Genomic DNA, 16,530 nt, shown 5'->3' on the forward strand with positions numbered 1-16,530 from the left:
TGCTACTACACCGTGTGACACTGCACTGTGCTACTACTACTACACCATGTGACGCTGCACTGTGCTACTACTACTACTACTACACCATGTGACACTGCACTGTGCTACTACTACTACACCATGTGACACTGCACTGTGCTACTACTACTACACCATGTGACACTGCACTGTGCTACTACTACTACACCACGTGACGCTGCACTGTGCTACTACTACTACACCATGTGACACTGCACTGTGCTACTACTACTACACCATGTGACACTGCACTGTGCTACTACTACTACACCATGTGACGCTGCACTGTGCTACTACTACTACACCATGTGACGCTGCACTGTGCTACTACTACTACACCATGTGACGCTGCACTGTGCTACTGCTACTACACCATGTGACGCTGCACTGTGCTACTACTACTACACCATGTGACGCTGCACTGTGCTACTACTACTACACCATGTGACGCTGTACTGTGCTACTACTACTACACCATGTGACGCTGCACTGTGCTACTACTACTACACCACGTGACGCTGCACTGTGCTACTACACCATGTGACGCTGCACTGTGCTACTACACCATGTGACGCTGCACTGTGCTACTACTACTACACCATGTGACGCTGCACTGTGCTACTACTACTACACCATGTGACACTGCACTGTGCTACTACTACTACACCATGTGACGCTGCACTGTGCTACTACTACTACACCATGTGACGCTGCACTGTGCTACTACACCATGTGACGCTGCACTGTGCTACTACTACTACACCATGTGACACTGCACTGTGCTACTACACCATGTGACGCTGCACTGTGCTACTACTACTACACCACGTGACGCTGCACTGTGCTACTACACCACGTGATGCTGCACTGTGCTACTACTACTACACCATGTGACGCTGCACTGTGCTACTACTACTACACCATGTGACACTGCACTGTGCTACTACACCATGTGACACTGCACTGTGCTACTACTACTACACCATGTGACGCTGCACTGTGCTACTACTACTACACCATGTGACGCTGCACTGTGCTACTACTACTACACCATGTGATGCTGCACTGTGCTACTACTACTACACCATGTGACGCTGCACTGTGCTACTACTACTACACCATGTGACGCTGCACTGTGCTACTACTACTACACCATGTGATGCTGCACTGTGCTACTACTACTACACCATGTGACGCTGCACTGTGCTACTACTACTACACCATGTGACGCTGCACTGTGCTACTACACCATGTGACGCTGCACTGTGCTACTGCTACTACACCATGTGACACTGCACTGTACTACTACACCATGTGACGCTGCACTGTGCTACTGCTACTACACCACGTGACGCTGCACTGTACTACTACTACTACACCACGTGACGCTGCACTGTGCTACTACTACTACACCATGTGATGCTGCACTGTGCTACTACTACTACACCATGTGACGCTGCACTGTGCTACTACTACTACACCATGTGACACTGCACTGTGCTACTACTACTACACCATGTGACGCTGCACTGTGCTACTACTACTACACCATGTGACGCTGCACTGTGCTACTACTACTACACCACGTGACGCTGCACTGTGCTACTACTACTACACCATGTGACGCTGCACTGTGCTACTACTACTACACCATGTGACACTGCACTGTGCTACTACTACTACACCATGTGACGCTGCACTGTGCTACTACTACTACACCACGTGACGCTGCACTGTGCTACTGCTACTACACCATGTGACGCTGCACTGTGCTACTACTACTACACCATGTGACGCTGCACTGTGCTACTACTACTACACCATGTGACGCTGCACTGTGCTACTACTACTACACCATGTGACACTGCACTGTGCTACTACTACTACACCATGTGACGCTGCACTGTGCTACTACTACTACACCATGTGACGCTGCACTGTGCTACTGCTACTACACCATGTGACGCTGCACTGTGCTACTACTACTACACCATGTGATGCTGCACTGTGCTACTACTACTACACCATGTGACACTGCACTGTGCTACTGCTACTACACCATGTGACGCTGCACTGTGCTACTGCTACTACACCATGTGACGCTGCACTGTGCTACTGCTACTACAGCGTGCAGCACTGCAGTGCGACACAGCTGCACGGCGTCTCACTTGATGGTCTGCAGGAAGCGCACACGGTCACGGATCTCGTCGGGGATGCGGCCGAGGATGGTCTTGAGCGAGCGAGCACGCTCACTCAGCTCCCGCAGGGACACGTCGGAACACTCCACACGCAGCTCTGCACGCGGGGTGGGGTCACGGGGGGGGTCACGGGGGGGTCACGGGGGGGGGGGTCACGGAGGGGTCACGGAGGGGTCACGGAGGGGGGGAGACACGGGGGGGGGACACAGGGGGAGAGAAAGGGGGTGACACGGGGGGAGACACGCGGGGAGACACGCAGGGAGACACGCGGGGAGACACGGGGGGAGACACGGGGGGAGACACGGGGGGAGACACGGGGGGAGACACGGGGGAGACACGCGGGGAGACACGCGGGGAGACACGCGGGGAGACACGGGGGGAGACACAGGGGGAGAGAAAGGGGGAGACACGCGGGGAGACACGCGGGGAGACACGCGGGGAGACACGGGGGAGACACGCAGGGAGACACGGGGGGAGACACGGGGGGAGAGAAAGGGGGAGACACGGGGGGAAACACGCAGGGAGACACGGGGGGAGACACGGGGGGAGACACGGGGGGAGAGAAAGGGGGAGACACGCGGGGAGACACGGGGGGAGACACGGGGGGAGACACGCGGGGAAACACGTGGAGAGACAGACACGCGAAGAGACACGCGGGGAGACACGCAGAGAGACACGAAGAGACACGTGGAGAGACACGTGGGGAGACACGTGGAGAGACTCGCAGAGACACACAGACACGTGGGAAGACACGTGGAGAGACACACGGAGAGACACACGGAGAGACACACGGAGAGACACAGACACGTGGAGAGACACACGGAGAGACACAGACACGTGGAGAGACACACGGAGAGACACACGGAGAGACACAGACACGTGTAGAGACACACGGAGAGACACAGACATGCGGAGAGACACGCGGAGAGACACACGGAGAGACACACGGAGAGACACAGACACGTGGAGAGACACACGGAGAGACACACGGAGAGACACAGACACGCAGAGAGACACGCGGAGAGACACACGGAGAGACACACGGAGAGACACAGACACGTGGAGAGACACACGGAGAGACACACGGAGAGACACAGACACGCGGAGAGACACGCGGAGAGACACACGGAGAGACACACGGAGAGACACAGACACGTGGAGAGACACACGGAGAGACACACGGAGAGACACAGACACGTGGAGAGACACACGGAGAGACACACGGAGAGACACAGACACGCGGAGAGACACGCGGAGAGACACACGGAGAGACACACGGAGAGACACAGACACGTGGAGAGACACACGGAGAGACACAGACACGCGGAGAGACACACGGAGAGACACACAGAGAGACACAGACACGCGGAGAGACACAGACACGTGGACAGACACGCGGGGTGTTCGCTCACCCTCCAAATCCTCAGCCGCCATCCTCAGCAGCGCCTCTGGGAAGTTCACTCCCTCCCTCTCCTGCTTTAAGATGCCGAGGATAATCTCCTGGGTGATGCCAGGGTTACCCCTCTCCGCCTGGACAAAGGAGACAAATATCCCCCGTGTAGCCTCCGCAGACCGCTGGGGCAAGTGCTGTCAGCAAGCAGCAGCAGCAGCAGCAAGCGAGCGCGCCCTTTTAAATCGCCTACAATGACGAACTTTCTGTCCCACGCGCACCTCCGATTAGTACGGTTGGCTACGTACAGTGTGAAAGAAGTTCAACACACACACAACACAGTTGGCTACGCACGGTGCAATAGAAGTTCAACACACACACAGCACGGTTGGCTACGTACGGTGTGAAAGACGTTCACACACACAGCACGGTTGGCTACGTACGGTATGAAAGAAGTTCAACACGCACACACACACAGCACGGTTGGCTACGTACGGTGTGACAGAAGTTCAACACACACACAGCACGGTTGGCTACGTACGGTGTGACAGAAGTTCAACACACACAGCACGGTTGGCTACGTACGGTGTGAAAGAAGTTCAACACACAGACACACACAGAGACACATACATACGTACAGACGGTGAAACGTTGCCTTGCGAGTGAAGTGAGTGTGGAGCCGACCCACCTTGGTGAAGGCCGCTCTCAATGTCTGTGCCGCAGCCAAATCCTCATTCTCCAGCTGCGGAGAGACGATTTTAACGATGACGAGTTGTTATCATTATCATTATGATTGCAATCACTGCGATAGCCACACACTCCGCTGCATCGAATTCTGTTGTTATTTTTTTCTTAACCAGGTGTAGGAAGCTCTCTTTCAGAAGGGAGTCTGGGTCTCGCACAAAGTAGCGGCTTACCATCATCACCATCATCACAATCATCATCATCACAATCGCTATCATCATCATCATCACAATCGCTATCACTATCATCATAATCATCATCATAATCATCATCACTACCATCGCAATCACTATCATCACCACTACCATCACTATCACAATCATCATTACCACAATCATCATTATCACAATCGTCATCATCATCACAAGCATCATCATTATCATCACAATCATCATTATCACAATCATCACAATCACCACAATCACAATCGCTATCATCACAAACACCATCATTATCATCATCACAATCATCATCATCATCACAATCATCATCACCATTACCATCACTATCATCACCATCACTATCATCACCATCACTATCATCATTGTCGTCATTTACTAAAACGTGCGGTGACGTCGATACTAAATGTGAAGGGACGATCCGGAGAAAAATCCAGACACACGCAAACTCCAAATATACAGTAGCAGCAGCAGCAGGCGTCGTCAGGGTCGGGATCGAACCCACGACCTCCTGCACACCAGGCGAGGTAGTCAACATCTCGACAATTACAGTCATCCACAGGGTAGGGATCGAACCCACGACCTCCTGCGTACCAGGCGAGGTAGTCAACATCTCGACAATTACAGTCATCCACAGGGTTGGGATCGAACCCCCGACCTCCTGTGCACCAGGCGAGGTAGTCAACATCTCCTAGCCACCGTGATGATGATGATGAGAGAGAGAGACACGCAAACTCCAAATATACAACAGGGGGCAGGGTTGGGATGTAATCCACAACCTCCTGCGTACCAGGCGAGGTAGTCAACATCTCATAGCCACCGTGACGATGATGATGATGATGAGAGAGAGACACAGACTTCAAATATACAGCAGCAGTAGGCGTCGTCAGGATCGGGATGGAATCCACGACCTCCTGCGTACCACGCGAGGTACTGTAGTCAACATCTCCTAGCCACCGTGACGACGATGATGATGAGAGAGAGACACACGCAAACTCCAATGACGGTGAACGTTAACTTCCTGATATCCGCAGAGCGTTCCAGACGGCCGCAGAAGCTCCTCTCACAGCGCCGCGATGAGCCGGCGACCGCTGGCCAAAAATCCGCCGCTGTAGCGAGGAAGACCTCGAGTCTGCCCGATGGCGATGGCCGCGGTAATTTTGAGCCAGGGCCCTAACGATTCGGGGAAGGTTTGTGTGGTGCCGAGCGCCCCTCCCGTGAGCGTCGCGACGAAGCGTGTCACTCGCCTGCCTGAGCACGGGGCTCACGACCACGTGCAGCGGCAGAGAGAGAGCGGCGCCGTCAGCGAAGAGCCTCCCCCCCACGCCGCCGCCTTCCATCGCCGCCGCCGCCGCCACGGTCGGCCACCGTCGTCCACCCCCACCACAAGCTCCTCAAGCTCCTCAAGCTCCTCAAGCTCCTCAAGCTCCTCAAGCTCCCCGTGCCTCTTGGCGGAACCCCGGCGGGAGCCGCTGTGAGAGGGGGGGGGTGGCGGCTTGCGTCTGCCGTTGGTCCGTCCTGCTGCGTGGGCGACACGAAACGACGACGTCGTCGTCGTCGTCGTCGTTGTCATCGTCGTCGTCGTTGTCATCGTCGTTGTCATCATCATCGTCGTCATCATCGTCGTCGTCGTCATCATCGTCGTCATCATCACCATCGTGTATACTGTTTACTACAGTACTATAGTATTGTCACCACGTGTATACTGTTTACTATAGTATAGTGTTGTGATCACGTGTATACTGTTTACTATAGTATAGTGTTGTAATCACGTGTGTACTGTATACTACTACAGTAGTGTTATGACCACGTGTATACTGTTTACTACAGTACTATAGTGTTGTGACCACGTGTATACTGTTTACTACAGTACTGTATAGTGTTGTGATCACGTGTATACTGTTTACTACAGTACTATAGTGTTGTGACCACGTGTATACTGTTTACTATAGTATAGTGATCACGTGTATACTGTTTACTATAGTATAGTGTTGTAATCACGTGTGTACTGTATACTACTACAGTAGTGTTATGACCACGTGTATACTGTTTACTACAGTACTATAGTGTTGTGACCACGTGTATACTGTTTACTACAGTACTGTATAGTGTTGTGATCACGTGTATACTGTTTACTACAGTACTATAGTGTTGTGACCACGTGTATACTGTTTACTATAGTATAGTGATCACGTGTATACTGTTTACTATGGTATTAGAGTGTTGTGACCACGTGTATACTGTTTACTATAGTACTATAGTCGTGTGACCACGTGTATACTGTTTACTATAGTACTAGTGTTGTGATCACGTGTATACTGTTTACTATAGTATAGTGTTGTAATCACGTGTGTACTGTATACTACTACAGTAGTGTTATGACCACGTGTATACTGTTTACTACAGTACTGTATAATGTTGTGATCACGTGTATACTGTTTACTACAGTACTATAGTGTTGTGACCACGTGTATACTGTTTACTATAGTATAGTGATCACGTGTATACTGTTTACTATGGTATTAGAGTGTTGTGACCACGTGTATACTGTTTACTATAGTACTATAGTCGTGTGACCACGTGTATACTGTTTACTATAGTACTATAGTGTTGTTATCACGTGTATACTGTTTACTATAGTATAGTGTTGTAATCACGTGTGTACTGTATACTACTACAGTAGTGTTATGACCACGTGTTTACTGTTTACTATGGTATTAGAGTGTTGTGACCACGTGTATACTGTTTACTATAGTACTATAGTCTTGTGACCACGTGTATACTGTTTAATATAGTACTATAGTGTTGTGACCACGTGTATATTGTTTACTATAGTGTTGTGATCACGTGTATACTGTTTACTACAGTACTATAGTGTTGTGACCACGTGTATACTGTTTACTACAGTACTCTAGTCTTGTGACCACGTGTATACTGTTTACTATAGTACTATAGTGTTGTGACCACGTGTATACTGTTTACTATAGTATAGTGATCACGTGTATACTGTTTACTATAGTATAGTGTTGTGACCACGTGTATACTGTTTACTACAGTACTATAGTGTTGTGACCACGTGTATACTGTTTACTACAGTACTATAGTGTTGTGATCACGTGTATACTGTTTACTACAGTACTATAGTGTTGTGACCACGTGTATACTGTTTACTACAGTACTATAGTGTTGTCACCACGTGTATACTGTTTACTACAGTACTATAGTGTTGTGACCACGTGTATACTGTTTACTACAGTACTATAGTGTTGTGACCACGTGTATACTGTTTACTACTATATAGTGTTGTCACCACGTGTATACTGTTTACTACAGTACTATAGTGTTGTGACCACGTGTATACTGTTTACTACAGTACTATAGTGTTGTGACCACGTGTATACTGTTTACTACAGTGCTATAGTGTTGTGACCACGTGTATACTGTTTACTACAGTGCTATAGTGTTGTGACCACGTGTATACTGTTTACTACAGTGCTATGGTGTTGTGACCACGTGTATACTGTTTACTATAGTGTTGTAACCACGTGTATACTGTTTACTACAGTACTATAGTGTTGTGACCACGTGTATACTGTTTACTACAGTACTATAGTGTTGTGACCACGTGTATACTGTTTACTATAGTATAGTGATCACGTGTATACTGTTTACTATGGTATTAGAGTGTTGTGACCACGTGTATACTGTTTACTATAGTACTATAGTCTTGTGACCACGTGTATACTGTTTACTATAGTACTATAGTGTTGTGACCACGTGTATACTGTTTACTATAGTGTTGTGACCACGTGTATACTGTTTACTACAGTACTGTAGTGTTGTGACCACCTGTATACTGTTTACTACAGTAGTGTTGTGACCACGTGTATACTGTTTACTATAGTGTTGTGACCACGTGTATTACTATTTTATTCTCATTCTACGTGACTTTACCGAAAGAACCAAAGAAGATGAATCATTGCAGTCACGAAAGCTTTAAATCGAAATTTACACGCGTATACTGTTTACTATAGTGTTGTGACCACGTGTATACTGTTTACTATAGTACTATAGTGTTGTGACCACGTGTATACTGTTTACTACAGTACTATAGTGTTGTGACCACGTGTATACTGTTTACTACAGTACTATAGTGTTGTGACCACGTGTATACTGTTTACTACAGTATATAGTGTTGTGACCACGTTGTGTGTGTGCGTAAAGCATTTTTTTAAATTTTGTGTCCAAGTGTAGTGACTGTTCTTTAGTAAACTGTACTTGCAATTGAAAGTCGTCCTACACAACAATAACCCTCCTCTCTCTCGTCTGCCTCACACCAGCCACGATCAAAATTGCAATGAATACAATCAATTACTTCACGTTAAAAAAAATTTAAATAAAAATTATTTAAAAGTGTACGGTATTTTTGTAATTCATCATTTGTACGTGAATATTTTTTCTGTTGTTGTTGTTGTTGGGTTGTTTAACGAATCATCATCCATCCTGTTTCCCACGGGGCTATATTCGCCTCGGTATACGAGTGCTTTGGATGACGAGCACGCTTCCGGGGCGAATCGCGCTCGCAAATCCAAAGTTTCCCCGTTAATTACTTCCGTTTCTGGGGGGGGGCGGGGGGGTGGGGGTTGTTGTACCCCCCTCCCCCCCGCTACCTAGAAATCCTGGCAACGCTAATTATGGGGGGGGGGGGCGAGGCGAGGCGAGGGACGGAAATTTGCGCTTCGATGATTTGTTTAGGAGGTAGGATTCGGGTTTAGGGTTCAGGTAGGGAAAGTGTGTTTAGCGAATAGGGAGGGTGGGGTTAGCGGGGGGGTTGGGGTTAGCGGGGTTGGGGTTAGGGGGTTGGGGTTAGCGGGGGTTGGGGTTAGGGGTTAGCGGGGGTTGGGGTTAGAGTTCTGGGTTGAGTTTAGGGGTCGGGCGTTCGATTTAGGGTAGGGGTTTAGGGTTTGGGTTTAGGGGTTGGGGTTTAGGGTTTGGGTTTAGGGTTCAGGTAGGGAAAGTGTGTTTAGCGAATAGGGGGTTGGGGTTAGGAGGGGGTTGGTGTTAGCGGGGTTGGGTTTAGGGGTGGGGTTAGCGGGGTTGGGGTTAGGGGGTTGGGGTTAGGGGCTGGGTTTAGGGTTTTTGGTTTAGGGGTTTGGGTTTAGGGGTTTGGGTTTAGGGGTTTTGGTTTAGGGTTTTGGGTTTAGGGGTTTGGGTTTAGGGGTTTGGGTTTAGGGGTTTGGGTTTAGGGGTTTGGTTTAGGGGTTTTGGTTTAGGGGTTTTGGGGTTTGGGTTTAGGGGTTTGGGTGTAGGGGTTTTGGTTTAGGGGTTTGGGTTTAGGGGTTGGGTTTAGGGGTTTTGGTTTAGGGGTTGGGTTTAGGGGTTTGGGTTTAGGGGTTTGGGTTTAGGTGTTTGGGTTTAGGTGTTTGGGTTTAGGGGTTTGGGTTTAGGGGTTTGGGTTTAGGGGTTTGGGTTTAGGGGTTTGGGTTTAGGGGTTTGGGTTTAGGGGTTTGGGTTTAGGGGTTTGGGTTTAGGGGTTTGGGTTTATGGGTTTGGGTTTAGGGGTTTGGGTTTATGGGTTTGGGTTTAGGGGTTTGAGTTTAGGGTTTGGGTTTAGGGGTTTGGGTTTAGGGGTTTGGGTTTAGGGGTTTGGGTTTAAAGTGAGGCTTTTGGGGCTGGGGTCAGGGAATGGGGTCAAGGAATGGGGTCAGGGTATGGGGTCAGGGTACTGGGTCAGGGCATTGCGTCAGGGGTCAGGGTATGGGGTCAAGGTATGGTGTCAGGGAATGGGGTCAGGTTATGGGGTCAGGGTATGGAGTCAGGGGTCAGGGTATGAGGTTGGGCAGCGCGCGCACGGCCCCTTTAACAGACCCACACCCACCTGGGAATCGATTCCGCCGACGATTAGAGAAATCGGTTGCGCGTCGCCTCGTTACGGCTACGCCTTGTGGTACACGGCTTGCGAAGACCGCGAGCGCTTCACCGCGGGCACCAACAACGCTGAACGAGAGAGGCGAACAAAGCGAAACTCTCTTAATTACTCATTAATATTTTTTTTTAATAAAAGCAACCGCGAATCGATTGCGTCGGAATCGAAAATCGACACATCCCGACTCCACTACGCGGGCGGGTGTTGTTTATACATTTTTTTTATTGAACAAAAAATCGAAATAACTCGTAAGTTCATCTTTACGAGGCGAGTTCGTGAGTTGTCTTTTTTTTCCTCTTTTTAAACGAAAAAAAGTCACGAATTGTGGAGTTCGCTTCAGAGTTTTTACTTTTTTTTACCTCACACACTGCGCGGAGGGGCGATCACCACCGGGGTCGGCCGCAGTGGATTGTGGGAGGGGGGGTGAGGGGTGGGGTTTGGTTGGGTGGGGGGGTTGAACCGGAAGTTCATTTTTTTTTAAACCCCGCATTCGAACAAATCGCGACTATTTTTAATTTCAGCGCGATGAGTCGAAGATCGCCAATAAAGTTGTGGTGAAAAGAAAAAAAAAATTGGTTATTGCGCTCGCCGAACGATTTTGTATTAAAATAATAATTCACCGGTCGGTCATTTCCGGCAGAAGTTTTTTAAACATTTCCGCAGGAAGTGACGTGTGAGGAACGTCCGTTATATATTTTTTAATATTTACATTTTGTTAAAGTTAACAATAAATGGGGATGCTTATATTGTTAAGCTAACTACAATCTAGATGAGCGACAGCTGCGGCTCGTGTTATGCGCGTTATAAGATTTAGTTTGCTGTTGTTTAAATTTGCTTCGTAAATGTATGGGGGTGTGGCGTCACCGCAACTTCCGGCGTGAAACATCCGGTTGTTTAGTAGGCGACGTTTCGGGCAACGACCCTTCACAGCACACACAGAGAGAGAGACGGAGAGAGAACAGAGGCCTGAAGCGCCGCCATATTGGGTAGGGAGTGTGTGGCAAGTACCACGTGTCCAGACCACGTGTCCAGTGTCGCCACCACCACCACCACGTGGGAGGAAACATAACAAGGAGCGGGTGTTGGTGGTTGATAGTGGGTGGTGTTGGTGGTAGTGGGTGGGTGGTGTTGGTGGTAGTGGGTGGGTGGTGTTGGTGGTAGTGGGTGCTGTTGGTAGTGGGTGGTGTTGGTGGTAGTGGGTGGGTAGTGGGTGCTGTTGGTAGTGGGTGGTGTTGGTGGTAGTGGGTGGGTGGTGTTGGTGGTAGTGGGTGGGTGGTGTTGGTGGTAGTGGGTGCTGTTGGTAGTGGGTGGTGTTGGTGGTAGTGGGTGGGTAGTGGGTGCTGTTGGTAGTGGGTGGGTGGTGTTGGTGGTAGTGGGTGCTGTTGGTAGTGGGTGGTAGTGGGTGCTGTTGGTAGTGGGTGGTAGTGGGTGGTGTTGGTGGTAGTGGGTGGTTTTGGTGGTAGTGGGTGGTGTTGGTGGTTGATAGTGGTTGATAGTGGGTGGTGTTTGTGGTTGATAGTGGGTGGTGTTGGTGGGTGATAGTGGGTGGTAGTGGGTGGTGTTGGTGGTTGATAGTGGGTGGTAGTGGGTGGTGTTGGTGATAGTGGGTGGTGTTGTTAGACCGTGTGGCGATGGCGAAAGTGTCGAATGAGCGTCTGTGTAACCTCGCGTACGAGGGAGACCTGGTGGAGCTCAAGGCGGAGCTGCTGATGGCTGACAGGAGCCTCGCAGCCACGGCAGACCAGGCAAGTCGCCTCCACCCACCTGTCACCCACCCACCACCACCCACCTCCACCCACCCACCTGTCACCCACCCACCTACACCCACCTGTCACCCACCCACCACCACCCACCTCCACCCACCCACCTGTCACCCACCCACCTACACCCACCTGTCACCCACCCACCACCACCCACCTCCACCCACCCACCACCACCCACCTCCACCCACCCACCTCCACCGACCTGTCACCCACCCACCTACACCCACCTGTCACCCACCCACCACCACCCACCTGTCACCCACCCACCTGTCACCCACCTACCTCCACCCACCTGTCACCCACCCACCTACACCCACCTGTCACCCACCCACCTGTCACCCACCCACCTACACCCACCTGTCACCCACCTGTCACCCACCTACCTCCACCCACCACCACCCACCCACCACCACCCACCTGTCACGACCACCCACCTGTCACCCACCTGTCACCCACCTGTCACCCACCCACCTGTCACCCACCCACCACCACCCACCTGTCACCCACCCACCTTTCACCCACCCACCTGTCACCCACCCACCACCACCCACCTCCACCCACCTGTCACCCACCCACCACCAACCACCCACCTACACCCACCTGTCACCCACCCACCACCACCCACCTACACCCACCTGTCACCCACCCACCTTTCACCCACCCACCTGTCACCCACCCACCTACACCCACCTGTCACCCACCCACCACCACCCACCTGTCACCTCCACCCACCTGTCACCCACCCACCACCACCCACCTGTCACCCACCCACCTCCACCCACCTGTCACCCACCCAACTGTCACCCACCCACCTCCACCCACCTGTCACCCACCCACCTCCACCCACCTACACCCACCCACCTGTCACCCACCCACCTCCACCCACCTGTCACCCACCCACCTCTACCCACCTGTCACCCACCACCACCCACCTGTCACCCACCCACCTGTCACCCACCCACCACCACCCACCTGTCACCCACCCACCTCCACCCACCTGTCACCCACCCACCTCCACCCACCTGTCACCCACCCACCTCCACCCACCTGTCACCCACCACCACCCACCTGTCACCCACCCACCTGTCACCCACCCACCACCACCCACCTGTCACCCACCCACCTCCATCCACCTGTCACCCACCCACCTCCACCCACCTGTCACCCACCCACCTACACCCACCTCCACCCACCTGTCACCCACCCACCCACCTACACCCACCTGTCACCCACCCACCTGTCACCCACCCACCACCACCCACCTCCACCCACCTGTCACCCACCCACCACCACCCACCTCCACCCACCTGTTACCCACCCACCACCACCCACCTCCACCCACCTGTCACCCACCCACCTCCGCCCACCTACACCCACCCACCACCATCCACCTGTCACCCAGCAGTACCCACCTCCACCTACCTGTCACCCACCCACCACTCCCCACCCACCTGTACCCACCCACCACTCCCCACCCACCACTCCCCACCCACCACGATCTCCCTGCGCGTCACTACGCCCGTTCTCACGAATCGCAGCGTTTGAAGCCGCCCGAAATTCACTTTCGCCCGATGAGTGAGCGCGACATTCCGCTGTCCTCCGGCCTGCACCTCCTGGTTTCACCTAATTCCACATTGCTATGGCGGGGACGAGTTCGTCCCGTGGTACAAACCGCTGTGGTTACTGCCCCAAAGTGGAACTACCACTTTGATTCTCTGGAACCGAACTCGTTTGTGAGTCGAGAGTCCCTTTGCAGGCATGGTTGAGATCGAACCCACGACCTCCTGCGTACCTGGCGAGGTAGTCAACATCTCGATAATCACAGACATCCATAGGGTAGGGATCGAACCCACGGCGTCCTGCGTACCAGGCGAGGTAGTCGACATCTCGATAATCACAGACATCCACAGGGTCTGTATGGAACCCACGACCTCCTGCGTACCAGGCGAGGTAGTCAACATCTCGATAATCACAGACACCCACAGGGTAGGGATCGAACCCATGACCTCCTGCATACCTGGCGAGGTAGTCAACATCTCGATAATCACAGACATCCACAGGGTAGGGATCGAACCCACGACCTCCTGTGTACCAGGCGAGGTAGTCAACATCTCGATAATCACAGACATCCACAGGGTAGGGATCGAACCCACGACCTCCTGCGTACCAGGCGAGGTAGTCAACATCTCGATAATCACAGACATCGTCAGGGTCTGTATGGAACCCACGACCTCCTGCGTAGCGGGCGAGGTAGTCAACATCTCGATAATCACAGACATCGTCAGGGTCTGTATGGAACCCACGACCTCCTGCGTAGCGGGCGAGGTAGTCAACATCTCGTTAATCACAGACATCGTCAGGGTCTGTATGGAGCCCACGACCTCCTGCGTACCAGGCGAGGTAGTCAACATCTCGATAATCACAGACATCGTCAGGGTCTGTATGGAGCCCACGGCGTCCTGCGCACCAGGCGAGGTAGTCAACATCTCGATAATCACAGACATCGTCAGGGTCTGTATGGAACCCACGACCTCCTGCGTACCAGGCGAGGTAGTCAACATCTCGATAATTACAGACATCGTCAGGGTCTGTATGGAACCCACGACCTCCTGTGTACCAGGCGAGGTAGTCAACATCTCGATAATCACAGACATCGTCAGGGTCTGTATGGAACCCACGACCTCCTGTATACCAGGCGAGGTAGTCAACATCTCGATACATACAGACATCCACAGGGTCTGTATGGAGCCCACGACCTCCTGCGTACCAGGCGAGGTAGTCAACATCTCGATAATCACAGACATCCACAGGGTAGGGATCGAACCCACGACGTCCTGCGTACCAGGCGAGGTAGTCAACATCTCGATAATCACAGACATCCACAGGGTCTGTATGGAGCCCACGACGTCCTGCGTACCAGGCGAGGTAGTCAACATCTCGATAATCACAGACATCCACAGGGTAGGGATTGAACCCACGACCTCCTGCGTACCAGGCGAGGTAGTCAACATCTCGATAATCACAGACATCCACAGGGTAGGGATTGAACCCACGACCTCCTGCGTACCAGGCGAGGTAGTCAACATCCCGTGTTGTTGTTTTCTGCAGGCCCAGCGCACTCCCCTGCACTGGGCAGCGTCTGCGGGCCACTGGGACGTGGCTGTCTTCCTGCTGTCACTCGGGGTGCCCGTGGACGCACGTGATGACGTAGGGGGGGGTCCCACGTGGCTCGCGATGACAACAACGACACTCAACAACAACGACACTCAACAACGACTACACTCAACAACAACAACTCAACAACAACGACACTCAACAACAACACTCAACAACAACACTCAATAACGACACTCAACAACAACAACACTCAACAACAACAACACTCAACAACAACACTCAACAACAACAACAACACTCAATAACGACACTCAACAACAACAACACTCAACAACAACAACACTCAACAACAACACTCAACAACAACAACACTCAATAACGACACTCAACAACAACAACACTCAACAACAACAACACTCAACAACAACACTCAACAACAACACTCAACAACAACACTCAACAACAACACTCAACAACAACACTCAACAACAACACTCAACATCGACACTCAACAACAACACTCAACAACAACACTCAACAACACTCAACAACACTCAACAACAACACTCAACAACAACACTCAACAACAACACTCAACAACAACACTCAACAACAACACTCAGCAACAACAACACTCAACAACAACACTCAACAACAACACTCAACAACAACACTCAACAACAACAACACTCAACAACAACAACACTCAACAACAACACTCAACAACAACAACACTCAACAACAACACTCAACAACAACTCAACAACAACACTCAACAACAACACTCAACAACAACACTCAACAACAACAACAACACTCAACAACAACACTCAACAACAACTCAACAACAACACTCAACAACAACACTCAACAACAACACTCAACAACAACTCAACAACAACACTCAGCAACAACAACACTCAGCAACAACACTCAGCAACAACACTCAGCAACAACAACAACACTCAACAACAACACTCAACAACAACACTCAACAACAACAACACTCAACAACAACAACACTCAACAACAACAACACTCAACAACAACAACAACACTCAACAACAACAACAACACTCAACAACAACAACACTCAACAACAACAACACTCAACAACAACACTCAACAACAACACTCAACAACAACAACAACACTCAACAACAACGACACTCAACAACAACGACACTCAACAACA

The 16,530-nt window shown here is 51.1% G+C and overlaps 2 protein-coding genes across 4 annotated transcripts in view; one reads left to right on the forward strand and one right to left on the reverse strand.

The window, feature by feature from the left end:
• The window catches only part of LOC116957197 (programmed cell death protein 10-like), a 34,002-nt gene extending 23,106 nt beyond the window's left edge, over positions 1-10,896 (reverse strand). Inside the window, exons 1-6 of one of the 3 annotated variants that reach the window (XM_032979211.2) lie at positions 10,815-10,896; positions 10,408-10,526; positions 5,777-6,001; positions 4,295-4,348; positions 3,629-3,746; positions 2,187-2,313 (exon numbers count right to left, since the gene is read on the reverse strand). In XM_032979211.2, coding sequence (XP_032835102.2) covers positions 2,187-2,313; positions 3,629-3,746; positions 4,295-4,348; positions 5,777-5,869 — 392 coding nt within the window. In that variant the 5' untranslated portion in view covers positions 5,870-6,001; positions 10,408-10,526; positions 10,815-10,896. Of the gene's footprint in view, positions 1-2,186; positions 2,314-3,628; positions 3,747-4,294; positions 4,349-5,776; positions 6,051-10,407; positions 10,527-10,814 lie in introns of all 3 variants that reach the window. The other 2 variants (XM_032979210.2, XM_032979209.2) reach the window with 2 other exon arrangements.
• Positions 10,897-11,204: 308 nt separating this feature from the next.
• PSMD10 (proteasome 26S subunit, non-ATPase 10) overlaps positions 11,205-16,530 on the forward strand; it is a 26,323-nt gene continuing 20,997 nt past the window's right edge. The window contains exons 1-2 of the mRNA XM_076055193.1: positions 11,205-12,200; positions 15,327-15,425. Coding sequence (XP_075911308.1) covers positions 12,087-12,200; positions 15,327-15,425 — 213 coding nt within the window. The 5' untranslated portion in view covers positions 11,205-12,086. The remainder of the gene's footprint in view (positions 12,201-15,326; positions 15,426-16,530) is intronic.

Source organism: Petromyzon marinus, chromosome 70, assembly GCF_048934315.1.
Source record: "Petromyzon marinus isolate PM22_M1 ecotype Great Lakes invasive population chromosome 70, UKy_Petmar_22M1.pri1.0, whole genome shotgun sequence".
Taxonomy (NCBI): Eukaryota; Metazoa; Chordata; class Hyperoartia; order Petromyzontiformes; family Petromyzontidae; genus Petromyzon; species Petromyzon marinus.